The 26619-nt window shown below is 41.2% G+C and overlaps 1 protein-coding gene across 2 annotated transcripts in view; it reads right to left on the bottom strand.

The window, feature by feature from the left end:
• Window positions 1–24559, bottom strand: part of kcnc4 (potassium voltage-gated channel, Shaw-related subfamily, member 4) — a 45510-nt gene extending 20951 nt beyond the window's left edge. The window contains exon 1 of one of the 2 annotated variants that reach the window (XM_052034564.1): window positions 23179–24559. In XM_052034564.1, the coding sequence (XP_051890524.1) occupies window positions 23179–23817 (639 nt within the window). In that variant the 5' untranslated portion in view covers window positions 23818–24559. The remainder of the gene's footprint in view (window positions 1–23178) is intronic. The other variant, XM_052034563.1, reaches the window with a different exon arrangement.
• Between the last annotated feature and the right edge of the window lie 2060 nt (window positions 24560–26619).

Below are 26619 nucleotides of genomic sequence, written 5' to 3'. Positions count from 1 at the left end.
GTCCTACGCTCTGACTTAACCAGGAGATTGCTTTGAGATTGTTACTTTTGCCCAAGGCAATGAGTGATAGAGCTTTTCATTCCATCAGCCTGGTTATATGATTGACCGCCTCCTTGATATGAAAGGGCAATATGGAAGCGTGCAGTATGCAGCCCTGAAATGCCAAAGTCTGCCTGCTATCAAATTAAACTTGTCCACGGTTAAAATTTAAAGGTATTCTGAAGTGCCCAGCTATCAATAGTGAATGCTTCTTGGATATTAATAAAATGATTTACATGTGCCATTGGCTCATAGATTCACACAGCTCAACAATACAGCTGATTAAATTGATCAGTAACATGTATTTTCAATTTTCACCCTGCTCCCTGATGTCACTGATTTGAGCTGGCAGAAGCTGCATTCAATATTACAGCACACCAACAAGCCATTCACCCAATTGTGTTTGGTTCTTCTTTACAGCAATCCAAAACTAATCCCACTGGGCTACAATGGGGAGATTTATGGACCAAACAAGCAGTTTACCTGGTAACATACTGTTAAGTACACACAGTCCTCTGTGTAACATAATATTCAGTACACACAATGCTCACTCCATAACAAAATGTTATGTACACACAGCTCTCTAGGTTACACACTGTTGAATACACGAAATCCACTGTATAATGCATTTAGTACACACAAGCCCCTCTGTGTAACACACTATTAAGAATGACTTGCTCTTTGTGTAACACACTGTTGAGTATGCACATGACTGTGTAACACTCGACTGTGTACACACCTCATTCTCTATTATGCAGTTTTGAGCACACATAGCTATCTGTGTAACATACTACTCAATATTACTCACTATCTAGCTAACGCTCACTGTAATTTAGACACTTGTTTATATTGGATGGGGAATATCCTTGTACCAAACAAGAGTGCAGAATTAGATGGAGGATACTGTTCTGAAAATCAGAATCAGGTTTATTATCACTGACATACGTCATGAAATTTGTTGTTTTGCGGCAGCAGTACAGTGCAAGATGTAAACATTATTATAAGTTACCAAAAAATATGTACATAAAATAGCGCAAAAGAGGAATAATGAGGTGGAATTCATGGGTTGATGGACCATTCAGAAATCTGATGGCAGAGGGGAAGAAGCTGTTCCTGAAATGTTGAGTGTGGATCTTCAGGCTCCTGCACCTCCTCCCTGGTGGTAGTAATGAGAAGAGGACATGTCCTGGATGGTGAGGGTCCTTAATGATGAATGAATATCAAATAATATAAAGAAGCTTGGATATTAAATAATAGCAAATAATATGGAAGATCAGATGGCTGAAGAGACGTTCACGGATTCAGGCAATTCTTTCTCAAATTCACAGTAAAAAGGAGAAAAAAATTGCTGTTGCTTGGATTCAGAAAGCATTGTCCTTATCAGTTCAAGGAGATGTGCCCTTTAAGAATCAGTAATACACCATAGTACAACATGACTGTTGGCATGTGTAAAGACCCTCCTATCCTTCACTTTCCCTTACTGCCCTCATCCCTTTTTAAGCCAAAAGTAATTATACATCCTGCTCTCTGTCACTGAATCCAGGGACAGCTAATTAGGTGGATTCAAAATTGGCTCGGAGGTAGGAAGCAGAGGTTGGTGGTTGGTGGGAGTGAACATCACCAACAGCCTGTCCTGGTCAAATCACGTAGATGCTACGGCCAAGAAAGCTCACCAACACCTCTACTTCCTCAGGAGGCTGAAGAAATTTGGTTTGTCCCCTTTGACTCTCACCCAACTTTTATCGATGCACCACAGAAAGCATCTTATCTGGATGTATCACAGCTTGGTATGGCAACTGCTCTGCGCAGGACCGCAAGAAACTGCAGAGAGTTGTGGACACAGCCCAGCGCATTACGGACTCCAGCCTCCCCTCCTTGGACTCTGTCTTTACCTCTCGCTGTCTTGGTGAAGCAGCCAGCATAATCAAAGACCCCACCCACCCGGCTCATTCTCTCTTCTCTCCTCTTCCATTGGGTAGAAGATACAGGAGCCTGAGGGCACGTACCACCAGACTTAAGGACAGCTTCTACCCCACTGTGATAAGACTATTGAATGGTTCTCTTATACGATGAGATGGACTCTGACCTCACAATCTACCTTGTTGTGACCTTGCACCTTATTGCATGGCACTTTCTCTGTAGCTGTGACACTTTACTCTACTGTCATTGTTTTTACCTGTACTACACCAATGCGCTCTGTACTACCTCAATGCACTCTGTACTAACCCAATGTAACTGCACTGTGTAATGAATTGATCTGTACGATTGGTATGTAAGACAAGTTTTTCACTGTACCTCGGTACAAGTGACAATAATAAACCAATACCAAGGCTGTTTCTCGGAATGGATGCTGGTGACCAGTGGTGTGCTGCAGGGATTGGTGTTGGGACCCTTGTTATTCATTATTTATCTAAATGATTTGGATGCGAATGCACAAGGTTTGATCAGTAGGTTTGCGGGTGATATGGACAGGAGGTGTTGTTGATAGTGAAGAAGGTTATCGCAGATTACAGGGGAACCTTGATCAGTTAGGGAAGTGGGCCAAGGAGTGGCAAATGGATTTCAATATAGATAAGTGGAACGTGATGCACTTTGGAAAGTCAAACCAGTGTAGGCCTTATACTATGAATGGTAGGGCACGAGGGAGTGTAATAGAACAGAGGGACCTAGGAGTACAAGTGCATAGTTTGTTGTAAGTGGCATCACAGGTAGACAGGGTGCAGAAAAAGGTGTTAGCACGCTGGCCTTCATCATTCAGGGCACTGAGTATAGGAGTTGGGACATTACGTGGCAGATGTATAAGTTGTTAGTGAGGCTGCACTTGGAGTACTGTGTACAGTTTTGGTCACCCTGCTGGTTTGACTTTTTTCTCCTTTTTACTGTGAAAAAGCATTGCCTGAATCTGTCAAAATCTCTTCAGCCATCTGATCTTCCATATTATTTGCTATTATTTGGTATCCATCCTTCCTTATATTATTTGATATTCATCCATCATTAAGGACCCTCACCATTAATTGGCACCTCCTTGGTACAAAAGGTTTGGATGGGGCAGAATTTGTTAGGTGTGTCCAGGAAGGATTCCTGACACAATATGTAGACAGGCCAACTCAAGGAGAGGCCATTCTGTATCTGGCACTAGACAACGAACCTGGTCTATGTTAATAGAAGGACGTGTTAAACTGGAAAGTGTGCAAGAAAGGTTTACAAGAATGTTGTCAGGACTACAGGGCTTGAGTTATAGGGAGAGGTAGGCCGGGCTAGATCTTTATTCCTTGGAGTGTAAGAGAATGCAGGGTGATCTTATAGAGGTTTATAAAGTCATAAGGGGCATAGATAAGGTGGATGGTAGCAGTCCTTTCCCCAGGATAGGAGTGTTCAAAACTAAAGGGCATAGATTTAGGGTGAGAGAGGAAAGATTTTAAAAGGAACCTGAGGGACAACTTTTTCCACACAGAGGGTGGTGAGTATATGGAATAAGCTGCCAGAGGACGTAGTTGAGGCAAGTACAATGGTATCATTTAAGAAGCACATAGATAGGTACATGCAGGGGTGGGGCTTAGAGGGATATGAGCCGAATGCAGGAAATTGGGACTAGATGGGTGGACACCATGGTCGGAATGGACTGGTTGGGCTGAAGGGCCTGTATCCGTGCCGTATTGCTCTATGACTCTAAGGTGCAATCAACTGGTGAATAAAAACATTTTCAAGTCCTTTGTGCTTCAACTGTAACTGTGGGTAGCACCCTCAGTTCTGTGTTGAGGGCTGTGGGTGAACTTCCCATTTTTAGTTAAGCACAAAATTTAGGCAGTGGCAGAAAAGTCATCTTTTGAATGAGAAGACACAAGAAACTGCAGATGATGGAATCTGGAGCAAAAAAAAACCAAACTGCTTGAGGAACAGTTTGTTTTTTTTTCTTTTGAATGAGGAGATTTTGCCTCTTCTCTCAGGTATACATAAAAGGCCCCACGGCAAAACTTGGAAGAAAATCATTTGCGTTATTTTCAGTACCCTGCCCAATATATAATAGCTTCATTTAGTGAATATACAATGGCTAGCCAAAATGGAATATTGGCTAATTCGCAATAAAAAATAGAAAATGCATGTCAAGCAGCATCTGTGGAGAGAGAAAAATAGAATTAATATTTCAAGTCTATGACCTTTTGCCAGAACTGTCTTTTTGTAAACTACTTTAGGATATTTTAACATTGTGAAGAATGCTATAAAAATGCTAGAACTTTCATTCTCTTCACTTTCTCCCCAAATTGTTGGGGCTATTTCCATCATTCTCTGTTTTTACTTTAGATTTCCAGCATTTGCATTTTGTGATTGAGTAATTTCCTGTCCATCAGGCTTGGAGCCCTCATTCCTTTACGTGATTAAGTTTAAGAACATGATTTGTATGTAAACTGCTGCATTTTTCTGGAGAAGTTATTCTTTTTTCAGGAGAAGTTGCTATAGTTTCTATCTCCTCCGGACTTTAAATAGGCATTGTTTTCTGAGTTAATTGCCTTTGTTTGCTTACAATTGACTGTTTGCTATGAGTCATACTCTTAACCTCCATTACCTTGTATGATGTTGTGTTGTCAATAAATACTGTATTTATCCAGCAATATTGGTGAAAAGAGATTATCTGTCATTATCAAATTGATCTATAGAAGATTTCTGTGTACAATTCAAGTGCACATTTCCTACATTAACACAAAGTACTTAAGTAGCTGCAAACCACTTTAGGATATCCTGAGATTGCAAAAGGATGCTATAAAAATATAAGTGCTGTCATTTTCTCCATTTTCGCCACTGCTCAGAGTGTCTCATGTCATGTTGCCTCACTGTAACTCAGTCAGTAGCCCTCTTCCTGTGAATCTTGAGTTTATGTTTCACCCCGGAGATATTATTCATTTTATACTGATTGAGTCCTGTCCTGTCCAGGTACTAAACAAGCTGACCTCCTTTACCTAAAAATTCAGCCCCTGTTAAGTTGTGTTAAATGCTCTGCACATATTTGTTGATTTACAAGTGTTTTATTTATGACTTTCCAGTATTACACCATTGACTCTTCAGGATACTTGTCTTTCTATTTTCTGTAACAATGAATAGCACACCACTTTCTGTCTATTGGAATAAACTGCACCAAAATACTCATATGCATTTCATCTTTTCGATTTACAAAATTTCCCTTAAAACATTTTCCAGAAATCTCTTTACAAATCCAGGAATATCTGTATATGGCAGCAATTGGACAGCACACACAAATATAGCGATCTTAACCAACAATGAACATTGGAACAAAGTGTGTCACTTAGTCTCTTGAGTCTGCTCCATTCTTCCGCAGGATCATAGCTGATAAATGGCCATTTCATTAATATCTCTGGTTAAGCAAAAATCAATCATAGATTTAAGGTCAATGGAACTGAATTTTTAAAGTGGAGTAGAACATACAGATGCATCTCTATAACCTATTTAACTCAGGATGAATTTCTAGGCACATGGTGTTCAGGCAACAAATCCACTCAGACTAAACGACACCAAATGGAGTATTCCATTTTAATTGGTGTTTGTGTCATCTTGTTCAGAATCAATTGTGTGTTTGCATAACAAAAGTGACTGCACCTGAAAAAAACCCTAATTATTTATTAACCTCTTTGGGCCATGCTGAGGATGTGACATGTTTTATATATAAATGCAACTTCATCCTTTATTATCCTCAGTAGAATTCTTTATCAATTCAACTCACAGGAAAGCTCAGCAGAGTTGATCTGGGCTTCTATTAATGGGATTATCATCACCACAGCAGTGTTGCTACGGTGCTGAAAGATGTGACAATATATTTACACATGAGGATGCAACAACCAAACCACTGGCACAATACCATTGGAACATCTGGTGTGATCCTGATTATCAAGTTATTTGCTGGATGATTAATCCCAGCTGCAAAATCCAGGAAACAAATGTGATCTGAGACTGGGATTTGGACAAGATGCATAATTCTGATAGGGGGAATAGGGCATTTCACGCCTTGAGCCTATTTATTGTTGATAAATGACCATTGATCAGTTTTTTCTCCTTATCCATTGATACTTCTGATCAACAAAAAATAATCATAGATTTAAAATTAACAAAATGTTATTTCTGTAAATGTGTTCCAAACTTCTACCACAACTTCACTCCTCAAAGCCAAAGCTCCAATTTGTAGAGTATGCCCCCAGATCTGAACTCCCTAACCAGCAGAAATGGCTTCTCTCTATCTGCTCTTTTGGATTATCTTAATATCTTAAAACTTCAATGCCTTTATGTTCTAAATTCCAGGAAATGCAACCATAGTTTCTGTAATCTCTCCTCATAACTTAATTTAGATAAACCTCTTGTTAAACACTCACTTTGAGGTCAATAAATCCTTACCAAGTGTGATGCCTAAAACTGCCCATCATAGTTGTGATTTAACCAGGCTTTGTATTGCTTAGGTATGGCTTCCACCCCATTGTTTTCTAGCTCTCTTAATAATAGATAAACATTTCATTAACTTTTTTGTTTATTTATAATGATTCTCAAAAGGGTCAATTTTTTCACTATTTAGACTACATTCAGTTATGTTCCACTTTTATCTGAAGTAGATGACCTTAGATTAATCTACATTAAAACCATTTGTCACAGTTTTGCCCGACTTAATCTATTAATATATCTTTCAAATCTTACTATCATCTACAACACTTAAAATGACTATTTTTACATGGGTCAGTAAACTTGGATATTTTGTTTTCCATATCATCATCCTCAATACAGCAAATTGAGGCCCCATTTCCAACCCATGTGGGAAACAACTGCTCATGAGGTGCTTGTAGGTAGGTGAATTAGGCTCTGTAAATTACCACATCTTGGGGGAGTGATAGGAAAACTGGAAGGGGGGGTGTCACTGGGCATGTGTGAAAGAATAAGTTAGAAGGAATTGGATTTATGGGATCAATCAAAGAGCCAGTGTAGATTCAATGTGCCAAATGCCTCCTTTTATGTTGTAAAGAATTGTGAGAATATGATTATGGATTCAGCAACAGATTTAATACCTGTTGGTCAGTTGCCTTTTAAATTCACAATTGTTAATTCAGCAGGGGATAGTGAAGATTGATTCATTGGATTTGAACCATTGAGAACCCTACAGATGAATGCCTTGCTGGTACACTTGGATTGATGAACCACTTGGGTTAGGACACTTGTACTTGCCGTAGACAATGCTGGCAATAAATGGGGACATCTGTAGGGATGTCTGAAGCACCCAAACCTACTAATTTCTCATGTTATCTATGCTGTCCTATCTTTAAATTTATTGGGAGTCGATGGTGTTAACAACACCTCATCTTATTTACTTTACTTTTTTTACTTTACTTTTCATGCTTTACTTTTTTCTGATTACTAAACCTGCTATATGCTTTCTTCACAGCACCCATACATCACTGAAAATAGGTTTTTCATAAAGAGTGTGCACTCAAGGTACGTCAGATACAAGAAGGAGCAGTTTCACACATTCCAAGAACGCCACATGTCAAAGCTACAAATCAGCAAGCTCCTGAAAACCTGTCAAAAAAAATGAATCAGTCACATGACACTTGACTGGAAGCAGTTACCCTTCAAAGCAAGATGAAACAATTGGAAACTATCATTATGGGACAATTTTGGGACAAAATCAAAATGACCAATTCAAGCTTTTTATACTTAACTGCCCTGTTATTAGTTTGTTTTCAATCTTACCTGGATCCTACATAAAGTTTGCTTTGGAGTACAGTTTGAACACACAGAATTTAATCCAGATAAGTGTGAGGTAATGCATTTTGGTTTGTCTAATATTGGTAGGACATATACAGTAAATGGCAGGAACCTTGGAAGCGTTGATGTACAGAGGGACTTTGGGATGCATGTACATAGCTCCCTGAAAATGGATAGGGAAGCTGGATAGGGAAGTGAAAAAGATGTGTAGCTTAGTTGCCTTCATAGGCAGGATAATTGAGTATAAATATTGGGACATCATATTGCAGCCATACAAGACATTGGTTAGGCCACATTTGGAATATTGTGTGCAGTTCTGGCCACCACACTACAGAAAGGATGTGGTAGCATTGGAAAGAGTGCAGAAGAGACTCATCAGGATGTCATCTGGAATGAAGAGCTTCAGTTACAGGGAGAGATCGGATAGGCTGGGATTGTCCCCACCTGAGTGCAGGAGACTGAGGGGTGACTTTATGGAGGTTTACAAAATTATGAGGAGCATAGATAGAATAGATAGTCACAGTGCTTTTTCAAGAGTAAGGGAGTCTAAAACCAGGGGGCACAGATTTAAGGTGAGAAAGGAATTCTGAGGGGCAAGTTTTTCCACACAGAGGGAGTTATGAGCATATGGAACAAGCTACCAGAGGAGGTGGCAGAGGCAGGTACAATCAGAGGGTTTAAGAAGCATTTGGACAGATACATGGACAGGAACAGAATAGAGGGATACGAGACAGATGCAGGAGAATGGGATTAGCATGGATAGGCGAGTCAGGATGAAGGGTCTGTTTCTGTGCCATACAGCTCTATGAGTATGCAATTTTGGCATTAAAAAATGAAGTGGTTGTATATTATTTGGGAAATAATATTTGAAATAGATTAGAAAAACAAAGGAGTCTCAAATTACAAATACACAAATCACTAACAGTGACAGTTCAAATGAATCTCTCAAAATAGCAAACCAAGCACCATGGTTTATGTCTGGGGTAGTGGAACTGAAAATGAGAGAAAAGGGATGCTAACTTTATATCAAGGGAGAAGGAAAGATAATTACTTCTATAGCAGTAGATAAGAAAGAGGCTTGACTACTGGCATAGATTAGGTAGGCAGAATGTTACTGTCTTACATGTACTTCTGTGGAATCTTACTGTGTCCACCCACACTCTCCCCCACCCCCCCCCCCCCCCCCCAACTGTTCCACATGATTGATTATATTCAGCTGGGTTGAGTCTGCCTATTCGACCATCCCATTTATACCATGCTTCAACTATGACTTTCCTCTTCATAGCTGGCGATACAACCAAGATCATCTGCCAACTTGGAAATTGTGGCTTGCACCACCCTGACACCCACCCACCCCAAATCTAGGTCACTAATAAAGATCAAAAAATGCAATGACTCCAACACCGATTCCAGTGAAATCTCACTATTCACTTTCCTCCAGCCTGACAAACAACCATTCACCATGACACTCTGTTATCGATTACTTAGCCAACTTCACATCCATGACCCTTTCATGCCACATGCTTCATCTTTGCTGATTAGTCTGTCATGTAGCACTTTACCTGATAGCCTTCCGGAAATCACTGTACACCGTATCAACGGCATTATCCTCATCAAATCTATCTGTTGCCTCATCAAAAAAAAATGGTTAATCATGATCTCCCCTTTACCTCATGTGCCAGCTTGCCTTAATTAATCCATTTTCCTGTCAAGGATCATTGTTTCTAAAAGCTTTCCCACCACTGAGGTCAAGGTACTGGCTGGTAATTGTTGGTCTTATCCTTATTCCCTTTTACGTACCAGGGAGTAACATTCACCACTCTCCAGTCTACTGCACCACCCCCTCAGATCCAATGAGAATTGAAAGATCATGGTCAGTGCTCCTTCCAGTTCTTCCCACAATTCTCTCAAAATCCTAGGATAAAACTCACTAATACTTGGGACTTACCTACTTTAAGTTCTAATACCTCCAAGGTTCTAACATATCTAGTGTCTCAACTATCTCCTCCATCACTATTACTTTGGAAACGCCCTGTCCCTCGGTAAAGAAAAATGTAAAGTATGCCTTTAGTAAGTTGTTGAACATCACTAACAATTGGAAACATTTCATTGAATTTGCTGCAGTTTAGCCCAATGATTTAGAATAGAACTTTCCTGGTGAACTCAGCTAATTCAAATTCTTTGCACAGGATAAGCCAGACAAATTTGCTTCAAAATTGCTGCAAGTTTTAAAGCAAAATGGCTTTCAGTCAACATTCCCTAATGTGCACATCATTCTTAGACCTTTCCTGACCCTGCCAGTCACAAACTGTGAAGGAGGACATACATTTTCGACAATACAAAGGATAAGAGCTAAACTGAGATCTAAAATGCATCAGAGGTGCCTGATTGCGTTGTCTCTGATGACAGTTGAATTGGAACTGATGCAATAAATTGATTATAATGACATTGTACATGATACTTGTCCTCTCAAAGCCTGGAAGAAGCCAATCATTTAAAAGACAATACATATATTCTCATGAGATATTATATGTTTATATTTTTTCACATTTTAGTTATGTCATTATGTGATAAGAACATGGCGTAGGAGCCTGAGTAGACCATTCAGCCCCTTGTGCCTGCTCTACTATACACCAAAGTCATGGCTGATCTGTTACCTCAACACTACTTTTCTGCTCTATCCTTATGTCCCTTGATTCCCTTAATATTTAAAAATCTATCTTACTTTCATATTCAAATCTTCGAACAATGAAGGCAAACATACCATTTGCTTTCCTAATTATCTGCTGTACCTGCATGTTAAATTTCAGAGACATGTATACAAAGACCCAGGTCCCTTTGAACTTCAAAACTTACCAATCACTCACCATCTAAACAATGGTGTGGCATTAGCTCAGTATGAGCCTTTGCAGCTCTCTAGGATAGAGAAATGCAAAGATTCACTGCCTTTTAAGTGAAGTAATTTCTCCTCATCTCAGTCCTAAATGACCTATCCCTGATTTTGAGAGTGGCCTCTAATTTGAGACCTCTCTAATACAGGAAACTTTCTCAGTTTTTTTTATATTTCAAAAATAATCCTTATTCATAATAAAAAGTATATATAAAAGAAGAAACAGTGCAAAACTCTTACATTCATGGTCATTACATTCAATAGTGCTAACATTTTGTTTAAAACTATAGCACCATTACCACTCATGTGGCCCCCTGGGGTGAGACACCTTTCATTGTTTGAGGGGTTTCCCACCCAACTCAGCCCCTCCATGTATGGTAGTGGAAGGAGCCTAGACTGTGGTCCTTCCCCACAGAGCTTTCGCATTGACTGCACTGAGCTTCAGTGCGTCCCTCAGCACGTACTCCTGCAGCCTGGAATGTGCCAGTCGGCAGCATTCCCCTACGGACACCTCGCTGTGCTGGAAGACCAACAAGTTTTGGGCAAACCAAAGGGTGTCTTTCACTGAGTTGATGACCTTCCAGCAGCACTTGATGTCTGTCTCGGTGTGTGTCCCTGGGAACAGCCTGTAGATCAGAGAGTCCTCTGTTACACAGCTGCTGGGGATGAACCGAGACAAGGACCCTTGCATCCTTCTCCACACCCTCTTAGAAAATTCACAGTCTGCAAAGAGGTGGGTGACTGTCACTTCCCCACCACAGCCATCCTGAGAGCAATGTGCATTGGGAGATGTCGTCTGTACAGGAAGGATCTGACTGTGAGGGCCCCTGTCATCAAGTGCTCCAATAATTTTATAGCTTTATTCTTCTAAGCTCAAAAGAATAAAGGACTAGCCTCCTCAATCATTTCTCATATAACAGACTTGCATCCCAGGAATCAGTCTGATGAATCTTTGCTGAATTCCCTCAACAGTAAATAGCTGAGGTGACCAAAATTGTACACAATACTTGCTGTAATCTCACCAATAAAAGCCTTATTTAATTATTGTACTTTACTTTCATATTCAAATCTTCTAACAATGAAGGCAAACATACCATTTGCTTTCCTAATTACCTGCTGTACCTGCATGTTAAATTTCAGAGACATGTATACAAAGACCCAGGTCCCTTTGAACTTCAAACCAAAGGGCCTGTTTTGTGCTGTATGGTTCTATTTTAAAAAATGGTGTAACATTAAAGCACTAGTGTAATAGATATATGGAAGAAATTTACAATATAAAAAGCACAGCAGGTATTTGATATTTCAAGAATGAATACATAAAATATTGAGATATCCTGTCATGGAGTTATATTGTCATCAAGTCATACAGCATAGGAATCGGTCTTTCAGCCCAACTGGTCCATACTGATTAAGATTCCCAACTAAGCTAGTCCCATTTACCTGTATTTGGCCCATATCCCTCTAAACCTTTCCTATCCAGAGGTGTCCATAACTGCATTAGCCTACTGCTTTATTTTATTTGCAGGAATCACCAATGCTATTTTTCAGGCTGGAAAACAAATTAACATGTAGATGCTGGAATCCGAAACAAGAACAGAAAGGCTGGAAGAGCTCGTCCAGTCAAGCGACATCTGCGGAAAAAGAAACCAGTCGATGCTTTGGCTCAGCCACTCTTCCACAGGACTCGGAAAAGAGTGGAGGATTTACAGTTTTCAAAGCACAGCTGGGGGCAGAAGTGAGGCACAAGAGAAAAGACCATATGGACACAGGTTAAGACAGATCAGGTGATAAGAAGCATGAGTACTGATCTATCAGTATTCATGCTCTGGTAAATACCGAATGTTATTTTTAGTCTTGTGCTTATGGCAATCAGTACAGCCCACATTTTTCTTGTGGTACTTTGCTGTGCTTTATTTATTAATGCAGTATGGAAAACATTTGAAGGCTCTTTGTATCAATGGTTTTTCATTCATTCATGTTTATAATAAAATCTGGAGGGCCTCCAATTTTCTGTTTGCCCAGGGCCCCAAAAATACCCTAATCTGTCTATGTGAAAGAACAATCCCACGTTGTCCCAGCCTGGTTTATTGTCCTGTAAATTCCTCAATATGAGCAACTCCCTTTTAATTTATTCAAGGGGTCAACTCTCACCATCTTTCTGGACAGAAGACATGAAATCCTGATAATCTTCTAAGTGAAAACATTTCTCCATGTTTACTGTCTTTTAAAAGTGATTATGAACTCTGTTAACCTGCTAGATGGAAAAGGTTTTTCTCTATCGACTATAATACAATTTCTCATCAGCCAAACAACATTAGAACATGAGAAAAAGCAGGAATCGGCCAATACACTCCTTGTACCTGATCCACTATCCAATAAGATTGTCTGTGATCTTTTACCTCAGTGCCACTTTCCTACGCTAACCCCATATTTCTTGGTTCCCTTAATATTTAAAAATTTATTGATCTTTGCCTTGAATACACTCAGTGATTTTGTTTCCATAACCCTCTCAGTCAGAGAATTCAAAAGATTCATGGCTCTCTCAGTGAAGACCTTTCTTCTCATCTCTGTCCTCAATTGACGACTTTTTTATTTTAAGACCATGATTCCTGGTTCTAAATGAGACTATGATCTCTGGTTTCCCCAGTCAGAGGAAATATCAATTCCCCTGTCAAGCTCCACAAGAATTTTATATGTTTCAATGAGTTCGCCTCTCATTCTTCTAAACACAAGAGCATAGGCCTAGTTTGCTTAATCTGTCCTCGTATCACAAATCTGCCATCCCAGGAATCAATCCAGAGAATTTAAACATGACTTTGAAGTCACCTTTTCTTTTCCAAGAACAGTGATAACATTTTCCAATCTGTCCTCATATCTTAAATCCTGCATCCCCAGTTATAACCCAATAACCCTTCCCTATACACTCGTAAAGTGAGGTGCTCGTTAATTGCCAACAATACTAGGATTGATCTACAAAGTGCTCCTATACAATTTCTTTGCTTCTATAGTTTACTTATAAATGCAAATAACCTCCATTTTTTACCTATTGTGGCAACGTGAACTGTCACAATAAGGGATTTGTGTATCTGGCCCCAAAGTCTCTCAGCTCACTACACTCTGGAATCGACCATTTTTGGCATGACCTCCTTCCACATCTATCCTCCCAATGTGTATGATTCACAATTCTCTGCAATGAACTTTATCTGCAAACCTTAACATAGAACGTACAGCACAGGAAGAGGCCCTTCAGCCTACAATGTTATGCTGAACCAATTACATTTGTAATATATTGCCCAACTAAACTAATCCCTTCTGCCTACACAATGTCCATATCCTACCATTTCCATCACATTCATGTGCCGATCTAAGAGCTTCTTGAATGCCCCTATGTATTTGCCTCCACCACCACCCCAGGCAGCGCATTCCCAGCACCCACCCGTCTGTGTAAAAAACTTGCCCCACACATCTCCTTTGAACTTACCCCCTATCACCTTAAATGCACGCCCTCTGGTATTAGACATTTCAACCCTGGAGAAAAGATACTGGCTATCTACTTAATCTATGCCTCTCAATCTTATAAACCTCTATCAGATCTCCCCTCAGCCTCCGCCATTCCAGAGAGAACAAACCAAGTTTGTCCAAACTATCCTCATAGCACATGCCCTCTAATCCGGGCTGCATCTCGGTAAACCTCTTCTGCACCCTCTCCAAACCCTCGACATCCTTCCTATAATGGGGCAACCAGAACTGAATGCAATATTCCAGATGTGGCCGAACTAAAGCTTTATAAAGTTGCTGCATAACTTCCTGACAAACTCAATGCCTCGACTAATGAAGGCAAGCATGCCATGTGCCTTCTTTACCACTCTATCAACCTGTGTAGCCACTTTCAGGGAGCTATGAACTTGGACCCCAAGGTCCCTCTACTCATCAAACACTGTTAAGGATCTTGCCATTAACAGTGTACTGTCTCTTTACATTTGATCTCCCAAGGTGCAACACTTCATATTTGACCGGTTGATCTCCATCTGCCATTTCTCTGCCCATATCTGCATCTGATCTATATCCCATTGTATCCTTTGCGAGTCTTCTACACTATCCACAACACCAACAGTCTTCATATCATCTGCAATTTACTAACCCACCCATGTACATTTTCATCCAGGTCATTTATATGCATCACAAGCAGCAGAGGTCTCAGTACAGATCCCCGAGGAACACCACTCGTCAGACCTCCAGCTAGAGTAAGTCCCATCAACCACACCCTCTGTCTTCTGCCCTTCCCTCCATCATTTAGACTGAAAAGTGGATCAGTTACAGGAGAAGCAATCCAGAGGCTAATGATCAGAAGACCCAAGATGGAATCCCATAAATTAAACTGTGGAATTTCGATTTAACTAATTAAATAATCTGGAATATAAAACCAGTATAAGTAATGGTGACAATGAACCATAAAATTATTGTAAATAAACCCATTTGTGGCAGTAATTTCTTCTAGGAGAGAAAATATGCTGTCCTTTTCTGGTCCTGCTTATATGTGACTCCATACCCAGACTCTTAACCACCCACTGAAATGGTCCAGAAAGCTGCTAAATTCAAGGGCAAGTAGAGATGGGTAACTAATACTGTCCTTGCAGAGACTTACATATTCAGTGAAAGAATTTTTAAAAAACCTTTGAATTCTGAAACTCTCCTCAACATGATAACGCTGCCCTCTACACAAAGAATAAAACAGAAAGCTAGATGTTTAGGTTAAGTCAGAACATTTTTTAGTTGCCAGCAGAAGACACAGCTTCTCAACAACAGGTGCAAAGCAATTACTTTGGTCTTGGCAATGAGTTGGTCTAAATCATTTCAGGATGCTGCAATTCTAAACAATCGATAATATCAGGGTCAAGGCTCAGGAATGAATCACAATCCTGTGAATAAATCAAACAATTTCAAATGTCAAAATACATTTTTTCTATTATAAACTCTGAAAATTATTACTGTGCAAATCCCTCATAATCTGTTCTTCATGCACAATGCACTACTCAACAGTAGCCCCATTCTCTCAGACTGCATACCTATAGGTAAAATAGATGGATCATAAGCAAGAACCTGTGTTGTAATAATCCCTCCACTTGCTACAGCTAATTTTTGTCTACAACAAAATGCAGGAATACCAGTTAAACAACAATAGCACCCATACACAGACAGCGAATCACACACCATGTAAAGGGAATAATTCATTCTCATCTGATTCTACATGGCTCTGGTGACAAATGTAAGGTATATAATATCGTGAAGAGCCAATCCTAATACAAAGCTATGGAGTGAGTGAGATGAAAGAAGAGAATGCAGTGTATAGATGGTCAGGAGTGGAAATCCTGTCAGATTAGCAATGAACATAAAAGGAACGCAAAAGCCTTTCACAAAAAATATCAACAGTTAAAGGGTTGTCAAAGCGTGTAGTCAGTTAGGGTATAAAACAGCATGACTTTATGGAGGCAGAGAACTTGGTTGACATGCATACTCCCTGCCTCCTTTCATTACAATGTAGCAGCAAAGGAGAACAACAAGGCTGAAGCATCTACAATCATCTCCAGAAAAAGTGCCAGGTAAGTGATCTGGACTCTGTTATGACATCCCCTCAGTCACAGAAGCCAGTCTTTAGTCAATCCAGTTCACTTCATGTTTTACGAAGAAAAGACTGAGAGTGCTGGATGGAACAAAAGCTACGGAACCAGATAACATCCCAGCTGTAGTGTTCCTTTTGGCATGTGCTCCAGAACTAAAATGCCTCTCGCCAAGATGTTCTAATGGCATCTACCTGTCACTGTGGAAAATTATGCTAGTATGTCCTGTTTACAAAAATCAAGATCAACAAAATATGGCTAATTCCTGCACCACTAGTCTACTCTCAACCATTAACAAAAAGATGGAAATCATCATCAATAGCAGTCAAGAGATACTTACTCACCAATAACCTGTCCATTGCTGGGTCCAAATCCTGAAATCTTGAAAGACTGCTGTGATGCAAGAAAATGGCCTGCTATCATCTTCTCAAGTGCCATCAGGGAAGGACAATAGAAGATAGCATTGCTTGGGATGCCCATATCCAGTAAATTACATTTTAAAAAGCAATAGTATCAGATAAGATAAAGACAGGTGAATACTGTAGCCTGTATTTAAAAGTGTGTCAGTCTCAAAATTATAAAAGTCGTCTGGTCTGAATGGAATGCGTACTATATTATTGAAGCAAGCAGGGCTATAAATGTAACACTTTATTCTGCATTCTGTTATTGTTTTTCCATTGTACTACCTCAATGCACTGATCTGATTAAATTGTCTGTATGGATGGCATGCAAAACAAAGCTTTCACTGTACCTCGGTACGTGTGACAATAATAAACCAATTTACCAATTTAAAAGGTGTAACACTAGAAGTACAGCTCTTTTAAGACCCAAAGAGCTCATTCTCTAGAGGATTTCAGTTGCAGGATCTGTGGATTCAGCCCAGTTCAGGATCTTGAATAGAAAAACCTCTGTTAATTGCTGAATATTGAGATATAATGAATGAGTATTTATTTAGGATAGCCACAACATTCATATATTGTGTGCATATGTACAGCTCTCTCATTAGATAATAAAGACTACTTTGGTGAGTTGGCACAGATCCTCCCTGCCTTTGAGTGCAATCAGACATTAGCTCAGCCCTCTTGGGTCGTACCTCCAATCCATGCTTGTATTGAATAAACGTTCAGGATAGGGACAGGAATCTGTGTTCTCACTACACATACCCTCCACTTCTTTCCAATCTGTGTCTCTCAAACACCTACTCTTCACTACAACCTTTATTTTCCTCTTAAACTTTAGGCACTATTCTTTTCTCTTCCTAAGGTGCGATATCCCAGTTGCTATTCTGTTGCACGTTCAAATCCAGGCACCTCTTCTTGCTGTTCTTTCCCAGAACCTTGAGCTGAGGTACTCCTCTCCCCTTCCTTAGTCACCTGGAGCAGTATCCAGTATCTGTTTAGCATCTGCCTAACTTCACTTTGGTTTATCAAATAAACTGAAGGATTAGCCTTAAAAGCATTTCTATTTTAAAGCTATATGAATGGTATGTTTTAAACCTGCATATAATGTAGCCTCCACACCAGTTATGCCTGAATCTTGCCTGGTCTGGGTTGCACAGGGCATATTTTCCAACTAAAGCTACTCCAGGAGAATCCTTCACTAAATCCCTCTGTGCTTTTGTTTGACGCAGGTGTGAGTAAATGTCTGTGTGAAAGAATCACACAGAGCAATTGAGTACCAGTGCATTCAGGCCTGAAAATATACCTTGCCACTGTGATCTCAACAGCTTGGTGCTCAAGGACTGAGAATAATTTTCTGAGGTGTGAGCGATTTCACGAACACTAAGCATTCCGTTCTGGTTGAGTGGAGGCTTTAAATTGTCATTTGTCTTTTACAGGCTGTTCACTTTGGTTTTGAATGCATTTCTGGGAAATCATAGGGTTACCTCAAACGTTACAATTTTCTTACTAGCATTTCTTTTCTTAATTTGGACCCAGCCACTTTTCTTTTAAAATCTATCTCCTTTTCAATACATTTCCACAAGCACTGACCATTCCCCAATACTTACCCAAGGTACATTGAACTTTACAGCACAGAAACAAGGCAATCACGCCAGCTGGTCTGTGTTGGTGGCTGTACTCCACACTTCACAATCTATCTTCCTCTTCCCTGCCTTTTAGTATATCTTTTCACTCCCTTTTCTCTTTTGTAAGTCTTCTTAGGAAATGCGTTAAGCTTTTATCCTCAACCATTTCCTGTGGTAACACAATTCACATTATAAAGACACTCTGAGCCAAGAAATATTTCCTTTTCACACGAGTGGATTTAATATTAACTATCTTGCATTTCTGCTCTCTTGTTCTTCTCCACACCATACTCAAGAATTACCTTCTCTGCACTTCCCATAAAATCTCCAATTTTAAAGACCTTTGTTAGGTCACCTCTAAAGAAATCAGTCTGAAAAATAGGTAATTAGACTCAGGATTAATCCTAGATTTATTCTAGATTGTGTGTTCCACCAGTTAAACTATTTAATCCCCCTATCCTATCTTGTAACAACAGCCAATTAATAAATGGTTGCTCTATTCAAGACCCTCTCATCGCCATTGGTGGGTAGGTGCTAGATGAAGGGTATAAACAGAGGAGCCTGGGATTAATCAGGATTAAGCTCAGTGTTAAGTGTTTCCATGTGTTCTTATTTCTCCCAATTCAGAACGATCATTCCTGTTACATTTACCACGAGGTAGCCTTTGTTCAACCTTCTAGTTTATACTTTATGTTGACCGGTTCAGGAGATTGTGTCTCCTGGAGAGTTGTTACCTTTGGTTTAAAAGTTTGTAAGATCTTTTTTCCTACCTTAACTTGGAAGTGAGGGACATAGGCAGCTTAATGGAAAGTTGAGTCAACCCTAATGATAAACTCTACACGTGTTCAAAAGGCCACTTCTCTGTAGTAGTCCATGGACTATGGTCAGGAGTGAAAACCTTGTCAGATTACCTCTTCTAATCTGGAGATCAAAAACAGGAAACCTGGATAATACGGTGATCAGGAGAACCTGGACTGATTTTCTCCCTTGCCAATCCAAGGATCACAAGATAGTGAGCAGGTGCAAGATTCCTGACTGGTTTTCCTTCTCATTTAACTAAGGATAAATCTGCAGCGACTACAAGAAGGAACCATGACAGACTTACACACTCAATCACAAGAGTCACTAATCAGTCATCAGGAGCAGGAACAGTGGCTAATTTATATTATCTAAGCCAGGGACCACAAAAACAAACAACATTAGAGTAGGTATAAAGTATGTAGCCCCTTCAGACCACTCTGCTATTCAATAAGATCTTTGCTGATCTGATCTTGTTCTCATTTCTACTTTCCTGACTGTTTCTCATAGTTCTTAATTCCTTTATAACCCCAAAATCTATCTCTGCCTTGAATATATTAATGACTCAGTCTCCACATCTTGACAGAACGCCAAAGATTCATGATGCTCTGAGAGAGCAAATTCCTTCTCATCTCTATCTTGGATAGGTCATTTGAAACGATATCTTTCCCAATTCTAGATTCTCACTTGAGGGAAAACATCCTCTCAACATATTGCCTGTTACTCCCTCAGGATCTTCTCTGTTTCAATAAGATCATCTCCTATATTTGCAGACTCCAATGAGTATGGGCCCAATCTGATCAATAGTTTCTTCATAAAACCAATGATCCCTGGAAACAACCCACTCTGTCTTCTTTGAACTACCTCCAATGCAAGGATATCTCTCCCTCGAGAAGGAGACAAAACTCTAGGTGTTGACCCACCAATGTCCAGCTTAGCCTTAAAAATATATTCTTTTTGTATACCATTCTCTTTACAATAAAAACCGAATGGATCAGCTGCAGAAACTCTGACTGATTTCTTCTCTCCATAACATAGGGTTCACAGAGCAGTAACCAGAAATTGGAATACTGGACAATCTCTCCCCATTCTAAACCTGGGGAGTAACAAGGATGTGGAACCCTCTCTAATTCAATACATGGATTGAGAGAATCCTGGCAGATTTTCCTTCTCTTTAACCACTAGGTAGTGATCAGGAGCAGGAAACTTTATTGATCTTCATGCTCTATAACTCAAGGGTCACTGCACATTAATTCGGCATAGAAGCCCTGGTTGATTTCCCCTCTAACCCAGAAGTCAGAGGGAAGTGATCACCTGTAGAAAACCTGACTGTTCTCCACTCACTTTGATCCCCAGAATCAGTAAATAGTGATTAGAAGCCAGAGTCTTGGCTGATTTCCTGTCTCAGTGTCCGGACAATGATCGTGAACAGGGATGCTGGCTGGCTGCCCATCTCAACCCAAGGGATACTTAAGCAATGATCATCAGCCAGAAACCAAGCTGATTTACTAACACTCTGTACCAGGGGTCACTGGGCAATGCTCAGCGGCTGGAACCCTAGATGAGTCTTCAGTTTCCTTATCTGGCTGTCGCAGTACACTGACTATGAACAAGAACCCTGACTGATTTCTCCGCTCTAGCTAAAGGATCAAAGAGGCAATGATCCATTACAGAAACTCTGACTGATTACCATTCTGTCTAACCAAGGAATAACAATGATGAGTAGGAACACTTGTTAATTTTCCCTTCCTTCTAACCAGAGCCACTGAACTGTATGCAGGAGCATGAACTGAACATTGTGCTGGCTGATTTACTTGCTTTCTGAACTGGGTTCACCAGATAATGATGGGTAATTTCTCTGCTCTCTAACCTGGTGGGGTGATGGGCCATGATTGGGAACAAGAACACTGGTTGATTTCCTCTTCATCCAACCCAGTGGATAGTGATCAAAAATTTAGGAACCAAGTGAATTTCCTCTTTCTCTAATCCAAGGATCATTAGAAAATGATTCTACTGACTGCTTTCAAAAGGGAAGCACTTTCAATAGTTACAAATCTGACTGGAAACCCAAGAAAGCATTATCTTTACAGGAATAAGTACTTGATTAATCTTCAACATCTATTGCATTATTTGGTTTGCAGTAGCTTCTGAGTGAATTCTGCACCAATTTTTGCCACAAGAGTAAAACTTGGATGACGTGAGGAAAGGTTTTAATTCAATTTGTGTTTTTTTTTTGTCCTTGTGAACAGTTTGTGGAAGATGATGGAGCCTACTGTGGATATTTTCAAACAAAGCCTGCACAGTTCAGCTCTGTCTTAATCACTGTGAACTGGCATCTGTCAGATAGAAGCAGGAACAAGCATTTCATTTGCTCCATCCCCCTCACAGACATATCCAACAGACTTTGACAACTTCCTGCAAGTTCTATTTACCTGCCACATGCTGAACTTTTCCAACCTTTGTCTCTTTTACATTTTCCCTGCATTACTCCCCTTTTCTGGGATCGCCTTCTGCTGTCTTGATTTTTACCAGATTCCCTATTCTCTGCCACCCCCTTTCTTTGCTATCATCCTTGCAAACAGGTCCCCTTTTATCTCTTCAAAGAAGCACTCCAGCTGGTTTTACCTAAAGGAGGCCATGCTGTTAGAAGCTGCAGATTATTCCTATGGGCAGGCACGGTAGTGTAGCGGTTAGCGTAACACTATTACAGCACCAGTGACCTGGGTTCAATTCCGGCCATTGTCTGTAAGGAGTTTGTATGTTCTTCCCGTGACTGCGTGGGTTTCCTCCGGGTGCTCCGGTTTCCACCCACATTCCAAAGACGTATGGGTTAGGAAGTTGTGGGCATGCTAAGTTGGTGCCAGAAGCGTGGCGACACTTGCGGGTTGCCCCCAGAACACTCTATGCAAAGATGCATTTCACTGTGTGTTTCGATGTACATGTGACCAATAAAGATATCTTATCAATGTGCCCATCACCTCCCAGGTTCACAATATAAAGCCTTCATCAATGTCCACCAACTTTCACTTGCACAGTGAAGTGTCCACATAGACACCCACAAACTTGACTCCAATTAAACAGGTGCCACATAGATCCAATGACACAAAAGGTTTGTAAATATTTCAAACTAAAAAAGTCACCCATTAATATTTTTCCTTGACAGCATCAGTCTAATTAATGCTTTAAGTGATTAAATTCGTTTTCAGTCTTAATGTAAGTACACTGCAGGTAAACATATGCTTTCCTTCCCCACTTTAATTGTTATGACAAATAGGTCGCTCTACCTTTCCTTCCGGACCAATGGACCTTTACCTGCATTTGATTCTATTTTTAATCCTCATTTCTTTGGACCATTTGTGATAATATTTACATGCTTGATCCTGAGGCGAAGCTTGGAGGAAACAGGGAGGCCACTTCCATGCAACAGTTGTGCAGTATCAGAGTCCATGCCCCATCTCCGTTAGATAGTCACCATTCTCGTCTTCCTATCCGGTGTGCGTGCGTGCGGGCGTGCATGTACCTACGTACCAGCGTTTTGTGTGCACCTTCTCCCTCTCAATCAGAAGACGCCAAATGAATGGTTAAAATATTGCAACGACTGGAATTGAGATTCATTGCTACTCCGCTAAACTCTGCGGTTTGCTACCAGGCACGCCGTGTTTCTTCATATCGAGTCTCTCTGGATCACCGGAAACATTTAACATATTTCAGCATTAACATTTTACATTTCTATGCAAGTGAAAGTATTATTTATTTCAAGTCAGACTAATTCCTCGGTGCGAGAACGATCGATCTGTTGATTCACTTTAAGTTTGAAAGCCCAAAGCCCTCGCTTTATATTGTTAAACTACGATACCTTGAAGTATCGAAAAATACAAATATTGAACCTACGGTTTGGGTTTAGTGGCTAGATTTCTGATACGTTATTTTTATTGAATGTAAAAACGCAGATTAGTAAAAATATTCATCGTGGATTTGGGAAGAAACGTGTTTATGAAAGAGTGGTTACAAGGTGCTGGAATTGACCAGCAGGTGTTTAATCTGTTCCTTACCCGTGCCGCTCTGGAGGAGTAAGGGTCTTCGAAGAGTGCCCACACTTTGGGCTGCCACCTCTTCCAGAAGTTGGCGAGAGTGGAACGGTTGTGGTTGCACGCTTCCAGCCCCAGGATGCGGCCCGAGTCCGGGTCAGGCTCGGCCTCGTCTTCCCTCTCCATGCTGTTGCAAGTCCCGTCCGACGGCTCGAAGATGTCGAGAGCCTCCTCGGCATCTCGGTGCTGCCTGTAAGTCATCCAGCAACAGGGCTCCACGTCGGTCTCGTCCAGTCCCCAGAAAGCCAACTCTTCCTCGAACAGGGGTCCGCAGACATCGGCCGGGCAGTGCAGCTTGCCCGTGCGGTAATAATTCAGCACATAGGCGAAAATGCCCGGGTGGCGGTCAAAGAAGAACTGGCTGGACTTGGCATCGAAGTCAAAGTTGCACTGGGCGCCGGGGTCAGCGAGTCCCGCCAGCCGGGTCCCCGGCAGCGTCTGCAGGGTACTTTTGTACGTTTCATGCCTGGTGCCGCCGACGTTGATGGTGATTCTCTCGCTGTCCTCCCCCTTGCCCATTTCTTCCTTCAGACATGGTTTAGAAGGAGCTTTATTGCCTGACTTGCGTCCCCGGTAAGATGAGACACACACGGAGCTTATCATGCGGAGGTCGGGTTTCGCTGCTCTCCAAATTCCCTTCCCAGGGAAGATTAGCTTTATTCCTGTTTTTTTTAAATTGGGGAGAAACAAAACAGGATCAAGTTACTAACTGGAGAAGGGACAAAGCGATCAGGTGCAGAGCTGGGACCGATGGCACTTGCACAGACAGGTCAGGTTCAGAATCGTGGACAGATCCGGGCAGGGACGCAGCCCGCACTCGCCTCTCTCACTTACCTCCTTTCCGAGTCGCTCCACTTCCAACAACCTGTTAATTCCAACAGCATCGGGCGCTTGTAAAATGGCAGATGTGGAGCAGCGGGCGAGGGTTTGTCCACAGTTTCTCTCGGCTCCAGTGCCCGGAGACGCTGCTTCACTGTTTTAAACAGTCCGCTCTGTTTCGGTTGACCCCCTTGGGTTGAGATTGGCGGCGGAATCGGACTTCGCGTCAGTGGCTCGGACGGTCTCCGGGCGAGAAAGTCCGCCGGTCGCGAAGGCGGGAGGTGGCAGAATGCAGAAGTGTCAGATGTGCCAAAGCGCAATCTTCCTTCCTCTCTCGACTGGGTTTGTCCGAGTTTTTGAACGCGTGTGTGTGTGTTTTTATGTGTGTGCTCTTTCACACCGGTCCCTCGATAAGTCTCGTGTGAAAATATTCCGGCTCTCGCCACTTTTCGGCTGAGGTTAACTGGGAGGGTGCGGAGATGTGGAGCGGATTTTCTGGATTTCTCGCAGGTTTACACCTGGGGTCTGGGGCTGGGGGCGGGGCTGTTAGTGGATGTCTGAGTCCAGGTCTGGCACTGAAGCTGCAGCTGTGTCTCGGTGTCTGGCTCTGATGCTGAGCCGTGGGGAGGTGTCTGGGTCAGAGGGCGGGGTTGTGAGTGGGGGTGGGAGGGGGGGGGGGGGTGGGGGTCCGAATCTAGATGTGGAATAGGGACTGGGACAGCCAAGAGGTGTCTAGGCGGGTTGAAGGAAGCTCTGTGTCTGAGGGACATGGAACAATGCGGGGGGAAGATATATGAGGGGTGAGTACGGGTCTGGCTTGAGCTGAGGCTGTGGACAGGCAGTGGGTCGGGGTCTCTGTCCCCTTTGCATCTTGAACTGGCCAATTCAAGATTTCAGATATTTCTATACATTGAACATTTAAACATTTCTCTCGCAGTTCAGATCTCCCAAGATCATCAGAGTAATCTAATGATTGCTAATTATTGATTTGATATCTTACTCATTGATAATTAATAAGTCATTTCCTCAGATCGGTAAGGCATAGAAAATATTTAGCACTGCCCAGATCAAGAGTTACCCTGAAGAAGTATTTACTCATCATTTTTTAAATTCAGTTTTTGTTTTCTAAATCATGCTTGGATTATGGGAGATGCAAAAACAAAACGGATTTTTTTTAATTAATTGCTCCTTTCTGCCGCCAGTGGCGACATCAGACCAGAATCTCAATAAATGGAAACTGTAAACTTGAAGCTGCTGTTGTTAAAAACTGTTAGAAACCTGCAGAAGACAACCTACCAGTTGTGCAGTTGGTACGATTATACCCTCAATAATGTCGCCCCAAGGGATCCAACACATATCTACCCCCTCTTTCGTCTAGTTCAAATATATCACGTGTAAGGTATCGTGGATTGGATTTCTGCGGACCTAATGTACAATGAAAACAACATATTTAGCCAATTGCTCCATAAACTAATCACTGCGGGACTGGGAACCGCCTTCATCCGGCTCCTACAGTTGTAGGAGGGCGACCCCCAGCGAGCACTGCAAAGTCGTCACCGAGTGCACAATTAAATAGATCAAATAGGTAACAACGCCCGGATCCGAGAGAGAGTCGGTCGGATAGAGCTGCAGGTAGAAAGATAAAGAGCAGTACATATAAACAAATACATGTAGATATAGTTTCTCCATGTTCTGAAATCAGACACATATTGCTAAATACAACAGCACCAGTACTTTAAACAGACAAGTGTGTATTGCTCCAGATTCCAGCATCTGCAGAATTTTTTGTGTCTCAGTGATTAATGCATATTTATGGAGATAAAACATAATAAATAGATGAATATTTAGACGGATATCTAGACTGCAGACATAGCTCTGCAAATATTCTGATATATGCCCCATGGCATTACTCTTAAGGGGGCAAGGACTAAGTGAAGTCCTCAGATGATTCAGTGGGAGGGTAATAGATCAATCTTCATCCTGTGCTGATGCATTCAGGCTAAATATCATGGATTGGCATTTGCAAGCAATTAGACAACTGTCCTGTCAGCCAAGCAGTGGGCCCACGTTAATCAGGGTGGTTCTTGATAAACACTGCACGTCTGCTTTTGCAGGATCTTCTGTTCTTTGTGCAGCAGTAATGCAACCCAGTAGAAATTTTTGCAAAAAAAATCATTCCACTGATCCTGTCTCGCTGGTAAACTAATAAAGGAGGCCAGAGGAACCCTGCCCACAGACCATGAAGAAACATCAGTGCAGATATAATCCCACCTTGCTCAAACATATTACATTATTACATTACTTGGTCCACCCTCAAATTTGCACCTAAATTTCAATCATACCCTGTGGCCTTAAGCATTGGTAATATTCTGCAAACACCTCACATTAGCATGCCAGGTTGTAAATAGTCATTAGGAACTCGTCAACTATTGTAGACATCTTGGACCTTAATAGTGGCTTAGTCAAAGTTAGCAGCTCTTTGTTAAGCTACACACTTGTGCTGTCTTTACACATCTCATTGTTTCTGACTGAGGTTGGACCATAATAAATCAATTACAGTGCGCAACAATTGTGTTAATGACCTCA

The sequence above is a fragment of the Pristis pectinata genome, chromosome 20, assembly GCF_009764475.1.
Source record: "Pristis pectinata isolate sPriPec2 chromosome 20, sPriPec2.1.pri, whole genome shotgun sequence".
NCBI classification, from domain to species: Eukaryota; Metazoa; Chordata; class Chondrichthyes; order Rhinopristiformes; family Pristidae; genus Pristis; species Pristis pectinata.
This window is presented reverse-complemented; position numbering and strand designations above follow the sequence as displayed.